This window comes from Peromyscus californicus, unplaced genomic scaffold (genome assembly GCF_007827085.1).
Source record: "Peromyscus californicus insignis strain IS unplaced genomic scaffold, ASM782708v3 Scaffold_4__1_contigs__length_199733344, whole genome shotgun sequence".
Lineage (NCBI taxonomy): Eukaryota > Metazoa > Chordata > Mammalia > Rodentia > Cricetidae > Peromyscus > Peromyscus californicus.
In genome coordinates, this window is record NW_026294562.1 from 104,167,041 (window position 1) to 104,192,786 (window position 25,746).

The 25,746-nt window shown below is 42.2% G+C and overlaps 2 protein-coding genes across 2 annotated transcripts; one reads left to right on the forward strand and one right to left on the reverse strand.

Moving 5' to 3' along the window:
- Positions 1-593: 593 nt before the first annotated feature.
- On the reverse strand, positions 594-17,610 carry Thap12 (THAP domain containing 12). The gene is made up of 5 exons (XM_052763297.1): positions 17,393-17,610; positions 11,733-11,853; positions 8,425-8,532; positions 5,779-5,815; positions 594-3,552 (listed from the first exon to the last, which is right to left on the reverse strand). Exons 1-5 carry the CDS (start codon positions 17,479-17,481, stop codon positions 1,634-1,636), a joined length of 2,274 nt encoding a protein of 757 aa, XP_052619257.1. The 5' UTR covers positions 17,482-17,610; the 3' UTR covers positions 594-1,633.
- Positions 17,611-18,021: 411 nt separating this feature from the next.
- On the forward strand, positions 18,022-19,466 carry Gvqw3 (GVQW motif containing 3). The gene is given in 3 exon segments (XM_052763298.1): positions 18,022-18,791; positions 18,793-18,863; positions 18,866-19,466. Coding segments are annotated over 3 exon segments (639 nt in total). The 5' UTR covers positions 18,022-18,465; the 3' UTR covers positions 19,108-19,466.
- The last annotated feature ends 6,280 nt before the right edge of the window (positions 19,467-25,746 follow it).

A 25,746-nucleotide genomic window follows, 5' to 3' on the forward strand; every position in this document is an offset into this window, starting at 1 on the left:
CCTTATGGTGGAAGAAACAGACCGTGCCAGTTGCAACACTTGTAAGTGTCCCAAGAACCCGACACAAACCACAGGCCAGGGCTGCTCTCCTTCACTGTCTCCCTGGATTGGTCAGCTCTCTCTGTTAAGGACAGAAACATCATGCAGAGTGCTAACAAAATAAAGTCGTTTCCTCTTTTATAACGTGCATACGCAACGTGTTCTGATTTGACACATCTACCGGGCTTGACCCAGTGCTGCAGCAAATTCATCCAATTCTGCTGTCTGAGGCTCAAATAACATGAACTCACTTCAACACAAAAGAGCCCAACAGCAATTATGAAATTCACCCGCTGACACTCTAATCAGCAACAGTAACACAGCCCCAACAACCTACAGCAGGGGCCACAGTATATATTTAACAAATGAGTTAGATAAACAATACAATTAATAATTTCTTACTTTTAATTATTTTCCTATACTTTAAACCACATACCAAAAAAGAAAAACTAGAAAGTACTTCAACTTGAATTGTAAATCATGAGGGTAATTATTAAATAATCATTTTAAGAAAATACACAAGAATGTGTTCTGACCCACCAAAAATACCTCAATTGAAATTTAAACAAAATTCACATTTTATTTAGATTGAAATAAACTGTACAAAATTGATCTTATTCACCAAAAATAACAGTAATATTTTCTGTATTCTTTAGATAAACCACAAAACATTTATTTTTGTAAGTTTTGCTATAAATCAAGATGAGGCAGTAGACAGACATACTCATGTAAAAAGACAGAAGGAAACAGACAAGCCAGTAGTTGCCTGTATGGATGGCCTTTGTCTCTGTCTTCACCGTGAAGCAGAAGTGAATTTACCTGTGAAAAAGCTTATGAAAGTGTGGGCTCAACAAAGGAATGTAAACAGCAACAACCAAATGGGGAGCAACAGGGCCTGGCTCTGCCATTCACTTGGTCCTTTGGGGTCCTTCCATCCTGACAGAACTCCACTGAAACCTGCTGGCTGAGCTCATAAACTTCTGTAATTCCCCTGACTGTTCATCACAGGTGGACCTTGTTGCTTTGTTGCTCTTGCAGTGCTGAGGCATGAGCTTACACATGCTAGACAAGTGCTCCACTAAGCTATACCCCAGCCCTTGTTTTTTTTGAGACAGAGTCTCACTATGTAGCCCAGGCTGGCCTAAAGCTTGTGATCCTCATGTTTCTGCCTTTCAAGTGCTGCTACCACAAATTTTAAACACCCACAACTCCTACAAGTCAAAAGTCAATGATATACTTCATCGTAACACATTATAAAATGTATCTCTCATAAAATTCATTTTTCAAAGACCTGATAACTCAACAGCTGACAACTGGATCCACAATGATAAAGTTATATCTAAAATGACTTTAAAGCAATTCCAGAGTGCCACTAGCAGGGAGGAATTCTGGCACTCCCAATGCCAACTTCTGCAAGAACAGACAGATACTGAAAGCATGAGTTCAAACGGGGGCCATTTAACTATGTGGATTACCAACAGCTAATGATGCATTCAACTGGAGGTCTAGCCGCAAGGTATACCGTGATTAATTGGCCTACTATACCTTACAGCTTTTCTTCCAAACAGCAAACATAAGACATTTTAAAAATCTTTTAGGTATTTTCAATGGTTTCTGAATTATTTGTAGGAAGCTCTGGTTTATTTGTATAGAGTTTGATGTATGTGTCCACCATTAAATCCAGATCATGTTTTATATCAAAATTTATGTTAAGCAAAGCCAAATTACTTGACCTCTGGTCTGTCAAAGTGTTCCGCAAATATGCCTTGAGACGCTTTCGCCCATTTTCATAGCGTGCTTTCTCAACTTTCATCACAGGGAGAATACATAGGACCTTCAGCAAGGCATAGACATTGGGGAAAAACTTGATGTCAGGAAGATGGAGGGCTTCATAAATGGTGGATGGGAGGTCGATGTCTTTCCCTCTGTGTTTCCACTTGATTCTCCAGCAGTGAAGCTCGGCTGCGAGCGTGTCAGGATTGGGTAGGTCACTTCTGTACATTTCAGCATGGAGCTCTTCTGAGGTGTTGAATTTGAGCTGCCCCATCACTGAGGGTACCAGAGATAGGCATTTCAGAGCTTTGAGGTGCTGTTCAGAGAATATGTCTTTAAGTTCCTGAATAATGTGCTCCACTGTTGGAACACTGAGGGTGTCTTTATAGTAATTCTCCGAGGTTAGCTGAGGTTCCAGGTTACCTTGCTGGGACCGCCGGAATTTCCCTGGGAGTTTCATTTGAATGTCAAGTTTGGTTGCTAAATTTGTGGCTTCCTCAAACCAAAACTCATGATATACTTCAATATTTTCCATCACTTCGTTAAGTGAATGAAGTACTGCAGTCAAGCTACCGGCTGCAAAGTAGACATCAGAAGTTTGTCCCTGGAGGTTCTTCCCAAAGGCCCTTGTAAAAGATAACACATTTTTAAGAACAACAACGGTAACAATGAAATCAAAATCTGTCACTGCACTACAGAGTACGAATGCTCGTCCAGCTATGCAGTTATTCCACCTAATATTTGTGTCGCTATTTATACCATCTAAACATAAAACAAGTGCTTGTAGGAGGTCCACTAAGATTTCAAAGGCGTCATGTCTACCTGTCCACTGGGAATGGCAAATTTCCTTCAGCTCTTTACCTCGCTCTTCACTGTTCTGAAAAAGAACAGAAATTACATTGTCAAGTTCTAAAAGCAGCTGTGGTGATCGGTGGAAAAAAGAACAGACTTCTTCAATTGTTCCTAAAGCCACGGAAACCCCTATCACAGGGACAGACTTCGCCAACCACGAATTTAAGGCACAGGAAGAGCAGAGTGTGTAGATAGCCTGGGGGTATTTTTCTAAAAGTCTCGAAGCGACAACTTTCATTTTGGAAGAAAATCCACTGGACACAATGTAAGCCTGACCACGACAATACTCCATATTCAATCCCCATTTCTCAGTTATTGTAGTGTGAAACTTCACAGCCAAAATTTCTGCATCAGCTTCATAGGGCAGGAAGCCCACAAACTCTTCTCTCAGGTTATGAGCTTCATCAACAAACCTCACCAGCACGGGCAAGTGCTCTTCTCCTGCTATGTCCACCACATCGTCTGTGATGATGGAAAAGAAGTGCGAGTCTCTCACTTCCCTGAGCGTCTCCTCCCGAATGCAGCTCTCACAGATCTCCAGCATCTGTCTCTGCTGAGCTTTGGAGCAGAATAATGTGTTCACCGCTGTGGTCTCAAAGCGCTTCCGCAGGACCTCCTCTCCAGAGTTGATTCGGCACTCCAGGAGCGCCTGAAAGTTATCTGGAGCAAAGAGGCCTTTTGGGATCTCGTCTGCCTCGTGCCCATCCAAGGGTATGTTCTGCTTTCCCATGAGAATCAGAATCTCAAATAATGACTTAAGATACTCTTTGTTCTCCTTCTCTTCAAGGGTCAAAGGTAACACGTTTCCATCCTGCTGGTTCCCTGCTTCTGCACTGGGGTTCTGAACATTGCTGTTAGTTTCCTGTTCTTGTTCAGAAGTTTCCTCAACTGGAAAACAAAGGGTTAGTTTTACAAACAGATTCAGGAGGAACCACAAAAGACAAACTAGGTTACACTTTTGATTGGCTACATGTTTAAAATCCACAAACTCACTCACTCACTCACCATTAATAGACCATCAACAGAGTAGTATACAAACTAAATTAGTAAAGGAGAGACAGATGCTGTGGGCAGATCTTTATAAACGTAAATGCTGTTATGAAGCAGGAACAATTTTTAATTAAATTACAAGGTAGTTCACAAACTATTAACATGAATGACAGATAGTCCATACTGTGAGGAAAAAAAGATGAAAGAACAAGTGTTTCCACAGATATTTTTACATTTTACACATATCACATGACTTTCCTCAGGCAGATGGTGTTAATCCCACTTGACAAATAATGATAGTAAATAACTTGCCCAAGGCCACAGATAAAATTACAGGGATAGAAATGAAATTCAAGATCCAAAGATGCTACCTCTCTCTAAATGTTAAGGTACACTTCTATATGGAAGACAGCTCTACAAAAAACAACATAATATAGATTCATATAACAGGGGTGTGGTTAATATTAGAGTATTAGCAAGCTCAGCCTAGTCTTTTCAAATCTGTATGGGGAAAGTGTCCTGTCTATAGTCATACAGGTCAGTAATGGTCCCAGGAAAAAAAATTAAGATCTGAAGAATCATTTAGAATCCAGTTCTTAAAAGTCTAGGTCTAGCCTGGGCTACAGAGTAAGTTCCAGGAAAGGCTCCAAAGCTACATGGAGAAACCCTATCTCACCACCACCACCCCACCCCACCCTGCCCCGGAAGAGAAAAGCCATCAAAAATTGTACAGCATCACTGGGAGGGACAGAAAACACCTGAACAGGAAGTTGCATTAGATAATTACATGAGTACAGGGGACATGGGCAAGGAAGGTACATCACGTGGCTGGTATACACACTCCAATCAAAGCACTAGGGTCGCAGAGGATACAAAGTCTAGTGTGACTGGACTGTGTAAGCTGTGTTTCTAGGCATCCCAGGCTCTCAGAGCTTAGCACTGCTCAGTGAGGCCAGGGGAAATTCCTCCGTAATATTCCCCAGTGAACACGGTTCCTCCTCTATTACATACACCGCCGAGAAACAAAGGTTATCCTGGGTGTCTGCCTTCCTTGCTGCCCCTACCTTCTATCTGCCTCCTTTATTCCTTCACTTCTGATCAACAAGTATTAGTTCTACTATATTATTTCAAAAAGATGCTTATTAAAGCACAAAGAATATAAAGTGAAAACCCAGTCTCTCTCCTTTTGGACACCATTCTTTATGTGAATCTCCTACATACAAGTTCGTCCAGTTCTAGCTCTTCTGCCTACAGTTGCCTTTTCTAGTCCAGAGTGCTCCAAGGAAGCCTGGTCATGTTATCATCTAATTACAAACTCCTCAGTGGTCCCTGTGACTAGCAGCTCACAATGCTGCAAATTCTAAACTCTGCGCTCTCTCCTCTGGGTTCACTTGTTAAGCACCATAGGCTATCAGAAACCCTGACAACATCTAAATGAGTGTGGTTACTTCAGTGTAGCAGCTTGTTTTGTTCTACTCTATGTTTATACAGAATACCTTTCCTGTCTTTCTTTGCTGAGTCTGTTTCCTCATCTATAAAGAAGGGATATATAGTTTATCATGTAGCTACTGAGAGAATTAAACAAAGCACCAGGCTGATAGAATGACACCAGTCAAAGCTTATGTCTACAACAGCAAGAGAAGATAAAGGAGGAAAAATGGTGTTAACTGGTAAGAACAGAAACAACTTCTAGCCTCATCCTTTGATGGCACAGCTTACACATCAGCACCTACAAAGACTCTGTCATCACTACAGCCAAAGTACCAATTGCCTTTATAGACAAAAAATAATTATGCTCTACAAGGTGCATAGGTGGAATTGGACTGGCTGGCTTTACTGGAGCATCCCTTCCCTCCTGGGACACTCTATGGCCTGCCACCCCTACCACACCTGGAGGGAGAAGGAGCTCCCTCTGTGCTCTGTACACAGCAATGCGCACAGCACAACAATCCTTTGCAGATACAGGATGAACTACTAAGACTGTAGTCTCCAGTCTCCAACAACTCCAGGCCGCAGGACAAAGCCAAGCACACTTTTACATTCACGCTCAATTTATTTGTTCTTACCAGGTCAAGGCCTTTTAAAAAGGCCTTCAGATGCTGAGTCATTAACACTATCACTTACTTTTTTTCTGTTTCAGTGACCTGATTTCATCTTCACTCTAAAAAAGAAGAAAATATTTAAGACAACCATCTCTAGTTAATCATCTTAGACTTTAAAAAGCCCGATTTGAGCTAAAAAAAAATTCTCTCATTTAAGGATGTAAGGAGTCTTGTCACTGTTGTTTAAAGAAAATGTCTTGTGTATTCCAGGTGGTCTTGAACTAAGTAGCTGAGGGTGACCTTGAACTTCTGATCCTCTTGCCATCACTACTGGTTTATGTAGTGCTAGGAATCAAACCCAGGACTTCATGCATGTTACTCATGCATTCTAATCAACTAAGCTACATCTTTAGCTCCAAAGAGCATCAATTCTTCATGTGGAATACATTCTTCAAACAGATGATAGGAAACCAAAACTATGTAATGTGCTCATGATTCCAAGCTTATAATAAAGTACTAGAAGACAAAGCACATGTTATTTAAGCTACTTTCTCCCCGAAGTATCCTAACTGGACAAATGTGTACTGAGTGATAAATGGGATGAAGGCACACTATAGCACTTAGCATCAAACTCAAGAGAATACAATGGTTCTTCCCAACCTAACCCTAAAGATGTCACAAAACAAGGAGGCTGCTGAATCACAGAACTTAGTGAAAGCTAATGAGCAGTGCACGGGAAGCAAGTGACAGTGCCAGCTCAGAAGAGAGAGAAATAGAGTACACTCTATGTACCCAAACCAACCATCACAGGTAGACTGAGAAAGAACTTCCAGGTTGTCTTTTATTGTCCCCTCAAGACTCTCCAGTGTTTTTATACAATCTACTACTATCTGCGGCAGGAAAACAACAGTGCCAATGAAAGCCAGAGACAGCAGGGCACCTGATGGGCACGGACACTGCTAACAAGAACCATCAGCAGGCTGGGTATGTTGAACAGTTGTTTCTCCCCTGCCCCAGTACAGGTAAAGGACAGCAAGTGTGGAAGTGTGCCTGCCATGAAAGGCAGAGGAGGGACACAACAACTGGTGCAAAGGACTGCTGCACTCATCTATGACAAATCCCAGAGAAGCAGAAAGGGAAACTGAGGAAGCAAAAATAAGTGCAAAAGATTAAGTCCTGAGAGGTAAAATTGTCACCAGACTAGACAATAAAGGCAATGAAAATATACTATGGCACTTGGTTTTTGTTTTTAATTGTTTTGGTGGTACTTGGAACTGAACCCAGCGCCCTGCAAATGCCAGGCAAGCATTGTACCACCGACTATATCCCTCGTCCTGTTCAATAAAATTTAAATGTCCACAATAAAATACTTCAGAAAGCTTTCAGGAAGAACAGTGAATCACCTGAGGAAGTACCAGACTTCATGGACAATGGAGACACACATACAGGATCCTGTGGACTATAGGTGCCCTCTGTGCACCATCTAACATTTGAAATAAACAACACAAAGAGGTTTTCAAAACAAAAACAATAATCTTAAAGAACTAAAGCAGATTACAAAATACTGCCAGCTAAGCAAGGCAAGCATCGTACCTCTAAACTGGCTTGGGACACACAGGTGAGCCAAAACATTCAGGAAGCTGGGAAAAGTTTTAAAAAAAAAAAGTATACCCCCCAAATCAAGAGGAAACTAGTAAAACAATTCACAAGTATAGTGGTTGCTGATAAACTAACCACTCACTCTGAAAACACTACTGAAGTAGCTTAGGGACAGAGAAAATGAAACATTAAAAAATTCTAGATGGAGATCACAAACTTTAGGAAACATAATTAAACCTCAAGAAGAGAAAATCAAGAAACTGGGCAGACAAAAAAACCCTCCCACCCATTCCAAGTCTAGAGGACTTCACTGAGTCCCACCTAACTTTCAGGAGCAGTGTCTACAACATGCAAATTTTTCTTGAAACAAAACAGCCTCTGAAGAGCTAACAAGAACTTGTCTTCAAAATTATATAAGGGGAGCTGAGCCAATAAGATGGCTTAACAGGCAATTGCATGTGCCTTATAAGTCGATCCCAGGCTCCTGAGGTAGGAGTGACCAATCCTAAAATTTGTCTTCTGGTGTCCACATGCATGCTGCCATTGCATGTGTGCCTAATAAATAATTACATAATTGAAAAAATTGAATAAAAGCCTTGATAGGGGTAATACGTAAATTATGGTGTTCGCCTAAGGTCAACAAAAGATAGGTAGGTTTCAGCTATCAGAGCTAAAAGGTAGCAAAGGATTATAAAAGCACATATAAATAAATTATACGCCATTCTAAACTTTTTCTAGACTCCGTCAACAATAATAGTGAAATTCGCATCTCTAAACAATCTAGATCTCAAATTCTAATACTTTCCTTTTCTTTATCCCTTTGTGCTGAATTCCGGAAACATGCCAATTTCATTCTCCTTGCTACCAGTCCCAGGAAAGCAATGAGCTGGTAGCCTGTAATCAACAGCACTCTTTGTCCCAAGTCAACAACTATCAACTGGCTATATCTAGAGGAGCCTTTCCAATTTAAATAGAACTAAGACAGACTAGCCGTCTTAATAAGCATAGCGCTCACTTCCTAGCATGCTGGGAGACACAGAATAACTTGGATGAACTGTTAACAAATGCTTCCATACTTAATTTAATAGGACTGTGGAGAGATAGGAAAGCTGAAGAGCCAGAGACATACCAATTCTTTTATTCGTTTTCTGTGTCTGCTATGTGGATTGTTCAAATGACTGGTGAGATCAAATATTGTTGGTATTGCATTATCTCGAAGAACTGTACGATAAGGACTCTGAAAAAGAAAATGTATCAATTCAGAGATGGTCCTTCATAAAAAGGTAAATAAAATTCTACATTAGTGACTTCTCTAAAACATTTGCAAAATCCAGTGCCCTTCTGGAGATCTTATATATTCTGTTCTTCCATTAGCTACCAAATCTATAGAAATCACAGGTCTCCCAAATTATCTATGCCTTTTTATGTTCAATTACAATGCTCCCTCCTTACCTGCCATTCACTCCACTGTTGTTGTTAGAACTGGGAAATATCAAGACACAGTAAAAACATTAACCTGACCAAGGACTTTTTAGACTCCAGTTTCTTGTTCTAATGGAGTCAGGTGTCAAGTAGATCAACGTCTTCCAATATGAAATTATACATACTAAGGATAACAAAATACATAACTTCAATACTCCTTTCTTGTCCTAATGATCTTATCACTGAAGAAGCACCTTTCTCTGCCCTGCTTTGTGTCTCGCCAGAAGCTGGACCTAAACCTACACAGTGACAGTCTTCTACAGTGAGCCAAGAGGAAGCTGGGACAACAAGAAATTAATTAGGAGAGTAACTGATAAATAACTATTATTCCCACTAGCTAGTCCAAAGAGACAGTGACTTTGGTTTCTTCCTCTAGTTACAGAGAAACACACAAAGCACACTTTTGAGAGAACTTTCTTGGTAGTAATGATTATTTCAAAGCTGACTTCTCTAAATTTTTTCACCTTGGTAAGGGAGGTTGGGAAGACAGGACAGGAAAATATATCTAAGTGGAACATACTCCTCGGATTCCATCCAAAGAGGTGCTGAATTACTAGTCAGAGTCAGTGTTTTCTAATTCAATCCCACATGTCACAGAAAATAAAAGAAAGTCTGACTTATTATTATTAATTACTGTATTTAATTTTTTGGTATGTTGAGACATAGCCTCACCATATTGCTCAAGTGGGCTTCAACTGATGATCCTATCTACCTCTGCCTCTTGACTGCTGGAATTATAGGTGTGAGCCACCATACCAAGCAGAAATGTAATTTCTTTTCTTTTCGAGACAGGGTTTCTCTGTGTAGCTTTGGAGTCTGTACTGGAACTCACTTTGTAGACCAGGCTGGCCTCGAACTCAAAAGATGTGCCTGCCTCTGCCTCTCAAGTGCTGGAATTAAAGTTGTGAGCCTTTAATGTAATTTCTTAATACTTGGCTTCTATGCTGGACTAAGAACTCTGAGTCTACCAGGAAGTTTGGGTTGGGATTGGTATGGACAAAGCTACAGAGGAAAGCAAAGCCTATGATACCCTGAGTTTTTTATCTTTCTCACTAAGCTAAAGTCTCAAAATTAAGCACAGTCCACATCAAATAGGTGATTTCGGGAGGGATGAGACATTCTAGAGAATTAAAATTCAAATCTAGCAGACAAAGCAAAGATCAGAAAAATTAGAATATGAATGAAAAAAAGATATTCTATATTCATTTATAAAATACACATGTCGCCGGGCGGTGGTGGCGCACGCCTTTAATCCCAGCACTCGGGAGGCAGAGCCAGGCGGATCTCTGTGAGTTCAAGGCCAGCCTGGGCTACAGAGCGAGATCCAGGAAAGGTGCAAAGCTACACAGAGAAACCCTGTCTTGAAAAAAACAAAAAACAACAACAACAAAAAACAAACAAACAAACAAAAAAACACATGTCAACAGATTATATCTAATTCATATGAACAATTCTAACTCTATATCACAATTTAATCTTTGCTAATTTAAAGGAACTACATTGATCTTACTCTAGCATCAAAGATAAAAGTTTTGGCTTTGGCAGAACTACTCATGAGATCTTAAATGCCAAACTGGTAAAGCCAACAAGCTTACATATTTCAATATTATCATGTAAGCCAGCTTTCAAGCTGCTTGCTCTACACATACAGAAAGAACATTTCTCACATTTGGGTTAATTTACTCAAGGTGAAAGAATCATTTGGGAGTTAAAAAAGTAAAACTAGCTAATCTTTCTATTCTAAATGCTGAATAAAGTCAGCTACATTGGTGAGCTATATTTTAAATTTCTCAAATTAAACAGGCTGGAATTACACAGTTAAAAGATGATATTTACTATACTAAAATAAAAAAGTAAAAATGCATGGCTTGTGTATTTTAAAATAATTTGTGATATTTTAACTGAATGTCAGGAAGTAATTTGCCTTTAAAACATATAAAATCTTTTGGCTGATCAGTATTAGTGCTTGTAACAAAGCAAGGTTAAAAAACAAACACAAAAAACTCCCTCAAATATTTGTGATTAAATTGTTGAACCGGAATTGGCTCACCTCCCAATGACTTCACAAGTATCTGATTCAATTAACATTGAGAAATAAAATAACCCAATCATTCTTTAGTTTTCTGATGCCTCTGTAAAATGTATCTTAAAAAAATATCAAAATAAATTGCTGCATAAAAATATATAGTATACCTTCAAGTCAAGTTTAAGTCTATCCCAAACCTAATACAAAACATTAGTTACACGTAAGAACACCAACTGTGGATTTACCAAACTCTTCCTTATCAGTCTCTATAGTGGTTCATACATGTCAATCAAATCTGCCTGTTTCTGGCTTTTATGAATCACAGCAGTAACAGAATCCTAGAACATTAGAAATCTTAAGATTTTGGTCTGATCTCTTTAGAAATGGGCCTAGAAGGGAAAGGTCTGGGTGTGAGAACTTTTTTATGTTACTTGTGTGATACGGATTCTTGTTCTAGCTAGCCCTTAAAAATTTAATAGTGGAAACAAAGTAAGTGCTGATTATTAAGAGGACATTCAAATCATGAACATAAAGAGCATCATTCCTAGGTGAGACTGTCATTCACAAGAATGCTCTAGAGAGGGGCTGGGGCTAACTCAGTGGTAGAACACTTTCACAGTATACAGAAGGCTCTGGGTTCTATCCATAGAACAACATTAAAAAAAAAAAAACAAATAAAAAACTCTAGGAAAGCTGCTTGAAATGAACAGCCACAGTACTATACACTTATATTTTCTGTAAGTTTAAAAGTTGTTACCTCTAGTGAGGGGGGAATGGAGAAAAAAGTCAAGTTTTTGAGGACAGATACTACTACTGAACTCCAAACCTATCATCTTCAACTTAAACAGTAAGGAATAGGTAGACATTCCAATAAGAATGTACACTGCAAACCAATAAGAGAAAGAGAAACCACGCCAGCTATTACTTACAGTTCTACAGATCATAGAGGTCTCAAAGTGTTTGGCACATAGTCGATAATGTTTATTTAGTTGATCAGGTGTTTTATCTTCTAAGTCTGCTCTCCTACAATTCTCAACCCACTTCTGGCATCTATAAATAAAACCAAAATATAATTATGAAATATAAACCCAAAGTTTAAATTTCAGCATTTGAGCTGGGCATAGTGACACATACCTATAATCTCAGTACTTGGGAGGTTGAGGCAGGAGGACTCTTGAGTTTGAGACCAACCTAAAATACATAGAAAACTTGTCTCAAAACATAATTAATCTGAACCAGACATGGTGTATACGCCTTTAATTCCAGCAGAGAGGAAAGAAGATCCTAATGCATTTCAAGTAGACAAGGCCACATAGTTGAGACCTCAAAAATCAAACAAAAAATTAATTTAGTTTTAAGGCAAGTATGTATCATTAAGAATGGGTTCCTGATATACTCATTTAGAACACAATTAGGAGTTTACTAATAGTAAAATCAAAGTTGTAATCATTTAGGATAAACCTTTCAACTACAAAGTTAGGAAGTAACTTGCTCAGTCAAGACATCTACCAATCAATGAGAACTCCAGCAGCAGCAGTATACAGGGCCAGCACAAAACTCAACCCACAAGGCCAACAGCCAACATTTCCTTCACCCGAGCAAATCAAACACCACCAGCGCTGCAAAGAGGTAGCAAGTACATGTTCGACAAACAACTACAGTACCTCATATAAGCATGAAGACGTACTCGTTTGCCTTATTACATACATGATGTAGTACACATAATGGTATACGTATAAATGTAAAAACAAGCTCCAAGAACAAAGAGACGGCATCTGCATAGTCTATTACATATAAAGTATTGAAGATGCTAATAAAGGTAAACACATGTGTTTAGTGCTTAAGATTTCAGAAAAACAAATGTTTACTAAGCATTTATTAAGGGCTAGATACTGCTCCAACTCTTTCCAAAGGTGAGCACAGATGAAGAAATTAAGGATTAAAATGTTTAAGTAATTTCCTGACAGGTTACAATTAGATTTTTCCCCCATTCCAAGTTAATAAAAACAAAAGTTCTGCCATGGAAAAAGTGTCATAAGCATGAAAGTAAATTCATGTCCTATCTGTATATTATACTGTATTACATCATGGATTTAATATTATTAGGTTACAAGTATAATACATATTAATATACACACACACATATATCCTCTTAGGTCTTTTATTTTTGTTTGTTTTTTGAGACAGTGTCTCATTATGTATCCCTGGTTGGCCTGGAACTGGATATATACACCAGGCTGGTCTTGAACTCAGCAATCCGCCTGCCTCTGCCTCCAGGAGTGCTGGGATTAAAGGTGTGCACCACCACACCCGGCTACTCTTAGGTCTTACTACTTTAACCCTGATATAAGCCCTGACACTTAATTCCACTCTCAAGTATGTGAAACCACAGTGACTGGTATGATTTTTCTACCGAAACTAAAGCCATATACCTAAATTTTTTATCATTTCATTTAGCCAGGAAATATATCACTCAGTAACCATTCCTTAGGTATTGATATTTTAATATTTTACAGTTATAAATTATGTTCATAAACATTCTGTTTCAAAATACAAATATTAGGTGCAAAAATATCTTACTATAAAAGTTTGGCAAACTATGTTATATTTTTTTTAAATTATTAATTTCTGGAGATCCTCCATACAGTGCACTGCTATCCACACTATCTCTGATTTAAGGTAAAATAGTTTTTTAATACCAATAGCAATTCAAGAACAGAGTAAGTATGAGACAGAAAAGTACAACTAGTTAACCCTATTCATTTCCATATCAAACATCTAGGAATAAATATTGTGGAAGATGCATAAGGTCTCATATTTCTTTCTCTCTCTTTTTTTTTGTTTTGTGAGACAGGGTTTCTCTGTGTAGTTTTGGAGCCTTTTCTGGAACTCACTCCGTAGCCCAGGCTGGCTTCGAACTCACAGAGATCCGCCTGCCTCTGCCTCCCAGTGCTGGGATTAAAGGTGTCCACCACCACCACCACCACCACCACCACCACCACCACCACCACCACCACCACCACCACCACCACCACCACCACCACCACCACCGCCCAGCTCATATTTGTCTCTTAAAGACAAATGGAGCCATACAAGTTCATGAAACATCTGATTCTAAGCAAATCATTCCCCCATATTGATTTACTGATTCAATTCAGTCCCCAAACAAAACCAAAAATACTTTTAAAAAGCCAAACAAAAAACCCAAAGTAGCTTAGAACAGCAGAATAGATGGATTTTTTCTTTAAACAAACAGTGCTGAGTAGGATATCCATATGAAGAAATTAAATCTTGACCAGTAGTTTCACAACATAAACAAAAATAAGTTACAAGTGACTGTAAGTCTAAATATTAAAGATAAAATAAGCTGGGTATAGTGGTTCATACCCGTAATCCCAGCACTCGGGAAACTGAAGCAGGATTACAGCTAGTTTAAGGCCTGCCTGGGTTATATAGTGAATTCTAAGCTAGAATGAGATCTTGTCTCCAATAAACAAATAAAATAAATACATTTGGAGTAGGCAAAGATCTCTTTTAAAAGGCCACAGACCACATACCGAAGGTTAGTTAAAAATATATGAACATATTTATAAATAGACTTAAAACAGAAATCTATGCCAAGAGTGGTGGCACATGACTTTGATCTTAGCACTCAGGAAGCAGAAGCAGGCAGATTTCTGAGTTTGAGGCCAGCCTGGTCTATAGAGCAAGTTCCAGGACAGTCAGGGCTACACAGAGAAACCCTGTCTTGAAAAAGCCAAAAAAAAAAAAAAGGTAATGACAACAATGTAGAGAAAGAGAAAGCAGCCATTTAAAATTCCTTTCTGGGCTGGAGAGATGGCTCAGAGGTTAAGAGCACTGACTGCTCTTCCAGAGGTCCTGAGTTCAATTCCCAGCAACCACATGGTGGCTCACAACCATCTGTAATGAGATCAGGTGCCCTCTTCATGAGGGGACCATGCTATATACATAATAAATAAATAAATCTTTGCCGGGCGGTGGTGGCGCCTTTAATCCCAGCACTCGGGAGGCAGAGTCAGGCGGATCTCTGTGTGTTCGAGGCCAGCCTGGTCTCCAAAGCAAGTTCCAGGAAAGGCGCAAAGCTACACAGAGAAACCCTGTCTCGAAAAACAAAAACAAACAAAATAAATAAATAAATAAAAAATAAAATAAAGCCGGGCGGTGGTGGCGCACGCCTTTAATCCCAGCACTCGGGAGGCAGAGCCAGGCGGATCTCTGTGAGTTCGAGGCCAGCCTGGGCTACCAAGTGAGTTCCAGGACAGGCGCAAAGCTACACAGAGAAACCCTGTCTCGAAAAACCAAAAAAAAAAAAAAAAATAAAATAAAATAAAATAAAATAAAATTCCTTTCTGTATGTAGTATAAAGATACCTATTTTTCCCCCCAGTACGGGGGATAGAACCTAGGATCTCATGTATGCTGATCAAGGTCATTAGCAATGAACTCCATCCCCGGGCTGAAGACACCTTTGGAATGCCCACCAAGCCGGTCACAAGCCTGTTGTCAGATGTCACATTACAAAACAAACTTTTAATATCCCCCCAACAAACTGTATTTCCCAGTCCTTCTTATGTCAGTAACTGTTTTATGTTCAAAATTCCAGGAGTCTAGGAGACATGGCTCAATCGCGAGCGAAAGCACTTACTGTGCAAGGGTGGGGATCTGAGAAAAGGTTGTGTCTGTAACTCCATCACTACAGGGAGTGGTGACAGGAGGGCTGCGGGGGCTTGCTGGCCACTAGCCTGGCTACAGGTTCAGTCAGAGATCCTATCTCAAGGAAATGAGGAGAGAAACAGAGCAGGACGCCTGTGTACCTATGCTATCCTCATACACATACATAATCTCAGGAGTTACCCTTGACTCTGTTTTCTCTTAAAACCCTTATCCCAACTAGTAGATCATGTTGGCTTTATTGCCAAACCTTATCTAAAATGCATCGTACCTCTTCCTCCTCTTCTACGGATCTGGATTATTGCAACAATCTTTCACTGGTCTTCCTGCTTTCACTCTTGTTCCCTACAATTAACGAGCAGCCAGTAATCCCGTTAAGAACCCTCTCAGCTCTAAGATCTCCCATTTCACTCAGATAAACGTCAGAGTGTTTTCCACGGACAACAACTTCCTAAACGATTTGTGACTCCCATACACACCTCATCAGCAAGCATGCCTTGACTCCACTCTTCCTGTTTCCAGATTTCCTAAGATATTTCATGGCTGTCCCCTGCCCTAATTCAACTCCTTGCTCAAACTCACTGTGGTGGGACTTTTTTCCCCCCTCTGTTTAAAATAGCAATTGTGCCTCTCTTGTTACCATTTGGTTTTTTGTTTTGTTTTGTTTTGTTTTTAATGGATGACACAAGATCTCACAATCGTAGCTCTAAACGGCCTGGAACTTACTTTAACTCAGGCTGGCTTCAAAACTCAAGCTAATTCTCCCTGCCTCCTCAGAGCTGGGATTACAGAACATGTCACCATGCTCAGCTCCCAGGCTATACTTTTTAAAAATCTATTTGCTTATTTTCATGAGTGTTTTACACTTTGAGCCTGTCTGGTACACACAAAGGCCAGAAGAGGTTGCGCGTGCGATGATCCCCTGAAAATGGAATTACAGGTGGTTAAGTTACCTGATGTGGGTTCAGAACCCAGGTCCTCTGCAAGCTCAGCAAGTTCTCTTCAGCGCTGAGCCATCTTTCCAGCTGCTCCCCGGCTACTTTTAAACCCTTCCAACCTCTGCTGTACTTTTCTTCAGGGTATTTTTCCATTATTGGGTACGCTACTGTAAATATTTTACTTGCCAATTTCCCACCCCTTGAACGTAACCTGAGAGCAGGGACTTTCAATGGTTCATCTGTTACCCACCCCCTGCGCTCAGACCAATTTCTACCAACTGTAGGCTTTCAATAAATATTTGTTCAACTAATAAATAACATGCTACATTACAACGCCTGTTGATAGATCTGCTCCCTCCATGGATTGGGCGCTTTCTGCGGTCCGTGACAGCACTCGCAGAGTTCCCAGCACCTGACATGAATACTCCAAACATGGTTACGCACCGACTTTAAATGAATGAACCAACACTAGAGCCCCGTGAAACACACCTGCAGCCTATCACACTAAGTCCCTATGTCTCTCAAAGTACGACCCAAAGGATGAGCTACCCCAAGGGAGAAGTGAAGTTTCAGTACCTATTCCCACGCCCTCACACACATCCTCTGAGTTTCCCCACAATAACCAAGGGAGACAACGAGTAACGGTCTGCATTTGAACACTGCGATGACAAGTCCGAAGGAGGCAGCAGTTGTGACCTGATTGAAGATCAAAGAAAGCGGCCCGACTCCAAACAGAAACACTGCCCTAGAAGAGACGGCTGACGCGGGGGAAGGCAGGGCCGCCAGGAACACAACCCTGGAGTCCTAACCTTTCTCTGACAGCCAAGGAATAGAGCCGGACGACCGAAGGCGCTCGGCGCCCACTTCATCCGCTTTCGCGGCCCCGGGTGGCACCCTCTCAGCCAGGTCCCCGAGAGCGCACGTGCGCCGAGGTCCCCGCCGCCTCCGCGCCCCGCTCACCTGGCCGGGTCCCGAGGGAACCTGAAGAAGGCCAGGTCCGACTGCGTGCTCTTCCGTGTGCAGTTGGGGGCTGCGCAGAAGTTCGGCATGGTCGCCCGGCCACCGGCCGGTCCAGCCCTCCCCTCCCCGCCTCGTCAGGGCAGCACGGCCGCCCCGCGGGGCCGGGGAGGGGAGCTGGGCCGGCCGGCCGGCTCCGCAAGGCCGCGCGCGGAGGAGGGGCTGACTCGCGGAGCCGCGAGGGGCAGGAGGGGCGCGCGGGCCGAGGCCGGGCTGGGGCCGCGGCTCCACAGTGCTGTGAGCGGCCGGGAGGATTTACCGCCGCCGCCACCGCTGCTGCACCTCCAGCCCGCCCGGGACGCTGCCGCCTCCTTCCCACAATGCACCCTGGCGCTCGAGGGTGCCCTCTCTTCTCTCAGCCCTCCTCCCCCGCCCTCCTCGCCGGCGACCTTTCCCGCGGGCGGGCATGCGCACGCGAGCGCGTCTGGCCGGGTGTGGTGGGGAGGTGGCCGGGCCCGCCGCAGCTGCCCCCCGTGCGCACGCGCACAACCCAACCCGCGCGAGGGAGGAATTGCGCATGCGGCCTAGCCTCCCGGAACTCCGGGACGGAACCCGGGCTTTCTTCGGTAGGTTTGTCGTGTGCGGGTTTCTCCAGGTCTGGAGCGAGTTCGAACGTTACGCCACGACCGTGTCATCCCTGCTTGTTTAAGTTGCCACTGTTTATGTGTCCATTGCATGAGTCGCCGTAGACTCTTAGGGCCCCAGAATCGGGACGACCTTGGTGACTGCTTTGCAAACTCCACGCACGGGTTGGACGCAAACATGGATTGTAGAGGATTTAATTTTTTTCCCAGCTTTGCCTCTCAGTTACTCTATGACCCGGTTAGTGCGAGATTGCCAGCCCCGTACCTCGACTAGACGCTAAGGGCGAAAACTCAGAAAAGCACTAAATTCCCTGGTGGCTTCCAGAAGGGCAGGAATAGCGAAATGATTAGGCCAGCAGCACCCTAGAGATTGATACCTCGGGCTTCTCACAGTCGTGCCCTGATAATGTCCCCGTATGGCTTAGTGCCAAAATGAGTGATCGCTATTTAGAACAAAAGATTAGCATCAAGTTTTGCGTGAAATTGAACAACTCTGCAAGTAAGACCCACCATCTTTTGAAAGCCTACAGGAATGAAGTGGTGTTGAAGGCTTGAGTTTTTGACTGGCACAGAAGGTTTAAAGTAGGGCAGGGAAATGTCCGAGATGATGCACAAAGTGGTCGTCCAGTCACCCACAGGACGGATGAAAATATCCAGAAGTTCAAGGACTTGGTTTATTCAAACAGGCAGTTAACGGTGAGAATGATGACTGAAGAATTAAATTTAGATAAAGAAACCGCTAGACTCATTCTGAAAGAAATCTGACCATGAGAAAAAGTCTGCCAAGGTTATAGCTAGTGTTTTGAAGAATGAGCCTAAACTTAGAAATTTGTATTCCCACATGACCATTCAAAGGAAATTATATAGGTGAAATTATATAAACCTAGCTTATATGTGAGGGAAAAGATAACAAATTCTGAAACGTGGAGTCATTTGCAGCAGAAAGCTGGTGGGGAAATGTCTCTGCCTCTGTCAAATCCCAGAATCCACCCCCTTGGCAGCCAGCTTCTTCAGGGGCCATCCTCAGCAAGCATTCCCACTAGGATTGCTCGGAATTGGTTCACATACTGGTGAAATGAGCCTGAGGTAGCTAGAACCTGACCAGGAAGCTGTCCTCATCTGCTTTTCGTCTAGTTTCTGTCTTATGCTCTTCCTTCGCACTCGGCAGGGTTCACCGGTAATACTGAACTACGGGGGTTCTCTTCCTTGCTGTTCCCCACCATCTTGGAGGGCTTGTGACTGTTGACTTCCAGTTCTAGCTTGCTCTTCATTTCTTTAGCTTAACCTCGGGCTTAGGGCTATCCTGCACTAACCTCGGGCTTAGGGCTGTTCTGCACATCATGCTGTCCAGGGGATCATGCCAGTGAGAAGCAGGGGTAGGAGTCTATTTCTGTGCCCAGGAAGACATACTCTTCTGAGGGGACCCCCAAAGTGCTGCAGTTTCAGCCTGCTTCACAGTCAGGGCCCGAGAGGTATAATACAGAAGGCAGTGGCATGCTGATTTATTGAGTGGTGTGATCTAGTCCAAATGATTCAGGGTTGGCCTCCAATACTTACCTCACAGAGCTCCCCTCCCCTGACAGAGCTAGGATTGTTTCATTCTCCTGTGCTTTGGACCACCATTCTTTTGGGTGTTCCTTCTGCTAGAAGAGAAGGGTTTGGCCCGAGAACATTTAAGCCATGAGACCAAGGTGAAGACCATAATGTCACATGAAGAAGTCAAGTAATTGCTCAGGTCCTACATTAAGGGAGTCTGGGATATGGTGCCAATTTACACCCTCCCACATTTATTTAGTAACTGAGGCCGAAACAGCTGAAGTCAGGTGTGTTGTGAGCTGTCGCGTCCGCCTCGACCAGCAAGGAAGACGCAACACCAGGCTCTTCTCCAAGCAGTTTATTCAGGAACCTTGAGACAATCTTCTGACCCCGGGGAAAGCCATCTTCATCTTCTTCTTCTTCTTCTTCTTCTTCTTCTTCTTCTTCTTCTTCTTCTTCTTCTTCTTCTTCTTCTTCTTCTTCTCCTCCTCCTCCTCCTCCTCCTCCTCCTCCTCCTCCTCCTCCTCCTCCTCCTCCTCCTCCTCCGATCTCCCATCTCCCATCTCCCATCTCCCATCTCCTCCGATCTCTCTCGGGGAAAGCCAGCCCACGCCCTTTATAGCCACTGGGCAATAACCCCATAGTGCCACGTGGACAATGCCGATAGGGTCAGACATACGCAAGCAAGCCAGATTAGGTCCAGGTGTGCGGAAGCAAGCCGGATCCTAGCTTTAGCCAAATAAGGAGCACCTGCCATCGGGAAGGCAGAAGCCGGACGCCGGTGCCGTCTTTGAGGCACGGCCGTGCACGGCTCTCTACAGTGAGCATCAACGGTGTGAAGGTGTGAAGCCCTGAAGTGAGATTGCCGAGGGTAAATGGTGTTTATGGGGGAGGTGTTTTTGTAACTACATCTGTGAAGAGGGAGACAAAGGGCCATGAGATGAGAGAAGGATACCCCGGAGGTGGTACAGCATGAGGCTTGGAAAAATGATGACACTTTTAGGGCTAAAATATTAAAGTCGGGGTGGTGGTGGTAATGGTGCTGCAGATGAGTAATTTGAAACGCTAGGCTTCCTCTCTTCTGCGCTTAATTTTATGCTAGTAGTTTATAAATTGCTGCCTACCCCAGTGTCTGCGGGTAGGTTTGTAATAACTCACTTGTTAGCATAGCTAATCGGACCCCCCTAAAGCAGGCTCTGTAAATTTAAACAGCCTCTTCTTACCTCCCTGCCAGAGTTCACGGAATGAAACTCGTCTCAAGTGGGTGGTAGCAAGTGCTCCATATAGACTGAGAGCATCTCGGAATGCCTACCAGGGAGCAGAGGACAGGGAGACAACAGCATCTCACAGCACCGGCCAGTGTCTGCCTTACCCAGGGGTTCTGACGTTAGTGACTGTGTTTACTAAGGAGTAAATAATACCGGCTGATAGTCGTGCCCAGCACTGTTCAACGTAGTTGTCTTTACTCTCTCTCTCCTGCTTTCAGAAAGTTTCAAGGCTGGGCGTCCCGGCACTTGGGAGGCAGAAGCAGTTAGATCTTCAGTTCTGAAGTTCCTTGGAAGCTAGATCTTGTCTCACAAAGATATTATCTAACAAAACTCTTAAAAGGGGATTGGAGAGATGGCTCAGCAGATAAGATCTCTGGCTGTTTTTCCAGAGGACCCGGGGTTCAATTCCCAGCACCCACATGGCAGCTCACCACTGTAGCTTCAATTATAAAGAATCCAACATCCTCACACAGAGACACATGCAGGCAAAACACCAATTCAATTTGAATGAAATAAAAATAAATTATATATATGTTAAAAACTCTTAAAACAAGTAGCAGCTTACAGACTTCCACCTGCTTAGTAGTTCCACGACTTCCCACGTCTAGATCATTAAGTCTCCCTATGAGACGAAGTTCTGGTTCCTCCGTGCTTGCCACCAAGGACAATGCATCTCTTCCTGTGAGATGAAGTTCTGGTTCCTCCGTGCTTGCCACCAAGGACAATGCATCTCTTCCTGTGAGATGAAGTTCTGGTTCCTCCATGCTTGCCACCAAGGACAATGCATCTCTTCCTGTGAGATGAAGTTCTGGTTCCTCCGTGCTTGCCACCAAGGACAATGCATCTTAGAATGAAGTTCCTACTATTGCAATATCTTTGATAAATTTATTCACCTTCGCTCTGGTCTTCCCTGTAATCACTGCAGAGTAGTGTGTCTGTGGGCATAGACCAGGATCCCACAACCACCACTTTCCAGCCTTATCTCCATCTTATTTTATTTTACTTGATTTTGGTTTTTTTTGAGACAGGGTCTCTGTGTAGCCCTGGAACTCACAGAGATCCACCTACCTTAGCCTCCAAGTGCTAGGATTAGAGGTGTGTGCTGCCACTCCTAGCTCTCACTAAACACAGATCCTGAGAGAAGTTATTTCTGGGTTTATTTCATCCTGCAAATAGGGTTAGAATGAACCTTGCAGTGCTCCTGGACTGAGACCCAGACTGAAATACAAGGTGCCAGAAGTAAAATGGTCCCAGTTAGGGTTTAGACACAGAATACTCAGAAGCAGGTAATTAGGAGTGTGAACTCAGATTGTTCTAAGTGGTTTCCAAAAAAGGGGGACTTAATTTATTACCTGAAGTCAAGTCCCATATAGTAGTCAGATTGAACTGCCATTTCAGCCCATTTTTCCTTTGCCCATTTCCCAGAAATACTCGGCAATGGCAGGGTGTCTCAGATTTGGGGGAAGGAAAATTACTACCATAACTTTAGTCCAGAGCACTTTCTTATGGTTATGCACCATCACTGAACCCGACGGTAGAGCATGAGCTCCTAGGTGACAGGAGAGTTCCTACCTAGCAGTGCTCTTTAAGTGCCTACCATTGCTGACCCAAGTTTTGTCCTGGCCTGCACCTTACTTCCCAGGCAGCTTGGGTTCCTGGTCTTGTAGACTCAGATCCAGCCATGACCCCACACCTCAGTGTTTTCTCCTTGTCCTTCAGACACTCACTTTATTCTCTTCTAGTTTGCTATCGATTCTCTGATTCCCTGTTGTTTGTTTCCTGATTCTGGGCCACACCTCTACGTGTGGCTGCTTTGGGCCTTTGGTGTGACGATCCTTGAATTTTTGGTATGCTTTTCCACTCACATTACTCTCCTTTCTGATCTCTGGACCCTTCTTCCTCCTCCTGACTTCAGCTGTGGTCCAATGGGAGCAGGCAGTTTCTGCTTCAGCCTTGGCTCCAAATTGTCTTCCTCCACTCCAGGAGTGGGATAGGGAGGGACGATATAGGGGTTAGTGACCAAGCCCTCCCACCATTAGCAATCACAGTACAACTGGTGTTACCAGTTTCCCAAGGATTGGTTACCTCGGGTCCCTAGAGTCTTGAAGCCTTTTCAGAGTGGTAATTAGTCCCATTCTCCCAGCAACAGTATTTTTCCCTGGCAGGAGGTCAAGCCTGGCTTTGTGACTGTCAAGAGCACTGGCCGTCCGCATACCTTGACTTGTTCTCAGGCTTACTAGTCTGATCTCCAGGTGATTTTACTCCCTCCTCTTACCTTCACTCCTGTTCTGATTCAGTCCATTCTGTGCTACTGTATTCTGTGTTACTGCCTACAGTTCAAGAGGAACAGGTACCTTCTAGGAAGGCACCATTCCACCACTGATTTTTGTCCACTTTTCTAAATCTCTCATCACCCCATCTTGCTTCCTGTCCCACCCAAAGTAATGAAATAAATCATTATCTTTTTTTTTTTTTTTTTTTAAATTTTGGTTGGTTTCTCTGTGTAAGAGCCCTGTAAGAGCCCTGACTGTCCTGGAACTTTCTTTGTAGACCAGGCTGGCCCCGAACTACTAGAGATCCATCTGCCTCTGCCTCCCAACTCCTGGGATTAAAGGCATGTACCACCACTGGCCAGATTATTTTTTTTAGTAACATTTTTAAACAATTTTTTTACAACATTTTTGGTCAAATGTTTACCAAATCTTTGACTTGAAAAAAACATGAGGATGGTATAGCCAGAGGCTTTTCTGTGTCCCACCTGGTCCGCAGTCACTTACAAAATAATCACCTCAGAGGCTTATATTAATTATAAATGCTTGGCCTATTGTTCAGGTTTATTACTAACTAGCTCTTACAATTTAAATTAACCCATCTCTATTAATCAATATTTTGCCACATGGCTGTGGTGTTACTGGTCTGCTGGCATCTTGCTCCTTGGGTGGCTGGATGGTGTCTGTGCCTGACTCTGCCCTTCTTCTCCCTGTATCTCTGCTTGGATTTCCTGCCTGGCTATATTCTGCCCTGCCATAAGCCAAAGCAGCTTTATTCATCAACCAATAAAAGCAACACATATTCGCAGCATACAGAAGGACATCCCACATCATTTCCCCTTTTCTGTCTAGTTAAAAAGGAAGGTTTTAACTTTAACATTGTAAAATTACATATAACAAAACAGGTATCAAACAAGAATTACAGTTATGATATTTAGTCTATTTGTATTTGGCAAAACTAAAGAAAATACTCTATTTTGTGAGTCTAAAGTTTTATATCTAATTTATCTTTTATCATAACTAATCTATTCTTCAACTCCATCAAAGACCCCAGAAGGATATAATATTACCTGAATAAACAGGAAGTACGTTGCAAGCAACTTCCAAAATTCTAGAAATGACAGAGACATCTGGCTGCCTGGACAGTCATCCAAAGTTCTTCTGCAATATTGAAGTATCTATCTTCAGCCTATAGACCTAGAGTGTCTGGCAGATTTCTCAGTGAAGCAGGAAATTTGAAGGACTGTCCCACCTATTTTGGCAAAATTCATCAGTCACTTTATGTCCTGCAGAATGTCTGCCAGACTCTTTCATGAAGCAGGAACCTGAAGGACTGTCCCACCTTGTTTTGGCAAGTTCAGCAGTCATGTTTCTGTGGGTCCTGCATGTCCAGTTTATACAGCATATTGTTAAGCAGTCCAGGTAAGAGCAGTTTCTTGCCCACATGGCTATGTTTTGCCATAAAGAAAACAAACTCCATTGGGAGTTTCTTCAATGCCCATCATCTTCTCTGAAGTAGATTGGTGCTGCCATGAGCAGACATGTCTCATTGTCATAAAAAGTCCAAGTTATTAAAACATTTTAAATGCCATATTCTGTAGGTCTTTGAAGTGTTTGAAGATACCTGTCTACCTGCAATATATCTCTGTATACCTAGAAAATCTAACTAACGTGGCTATAAGTTTGACTATTATAGATGACTATTAATCTGTATTTTTAATTATACATTACATTATTAGTGAGTTGCATAAACATAATATCTTAAGCAAGAGTAGATATACATATAGCATAACAAAATTGACCTTAAATTTATATCAACAAACCAAAATCCTTATCAATGTAAAATATTTTGAAGAATAATAGTTTTTTGGATTAAAGTGGATTCAATAATCTACCTCTTTTTTTTATTACTGTACTAATCTACCCTTTTCCCCATTATTTATATATCATATCCCCCTTTCTTCTTTAGAAAGAGATTGACTATGACCATTAACCATTTATAATCAACCCCCTTTAAATGAAAACAAACATTCATAAATAATATTTTGGGAATTTGGGTGTAGTTTTCTATACTACTTCCTGCTGATTGAGGGCACTGGTAATCTTATGGGGATCCTGAGAAAATTTATAATTATGGTCAAGTCCTGACTGGAGTATTTTGTGTGGTTGGTCCATCTCAGCCAGTAGTCTTGAAGCTGTTGTGGATATTGGATCATCTGGGCCACTGTTCCCATCAGAGACCTTTCAGGGGGTCTTGCTCAATCAAACCATATTAACCTGGAAGCTATCCACAGGTTCTCATCTTCTGTGGAAACAAAAGCAGAAACTCTTCTCCAAAGCAACATATCCTTAGACCCAAATTTCAATACCTTTAAAATATATATGTTGATTTAAATTAGTAGCATCCAAAATCAAATGTCTCTTTGCAGTTAGCTCATTAACAGTCCAAAAATTCAAAGAAAACACATAATCCAGACTCTCTGTGTATTTTCCATCTTTACATGGCTTGTTTCTTTTATATTATTTTTAATGTCTCTTTAAAGACTTTATTTTTTAAAACTATTATTTCTTTCTATAACTGCCTATATTCTTTTTCCTCTCTCTTCCAAGCCTACGTACATTTTTTAAACACAAGGCGA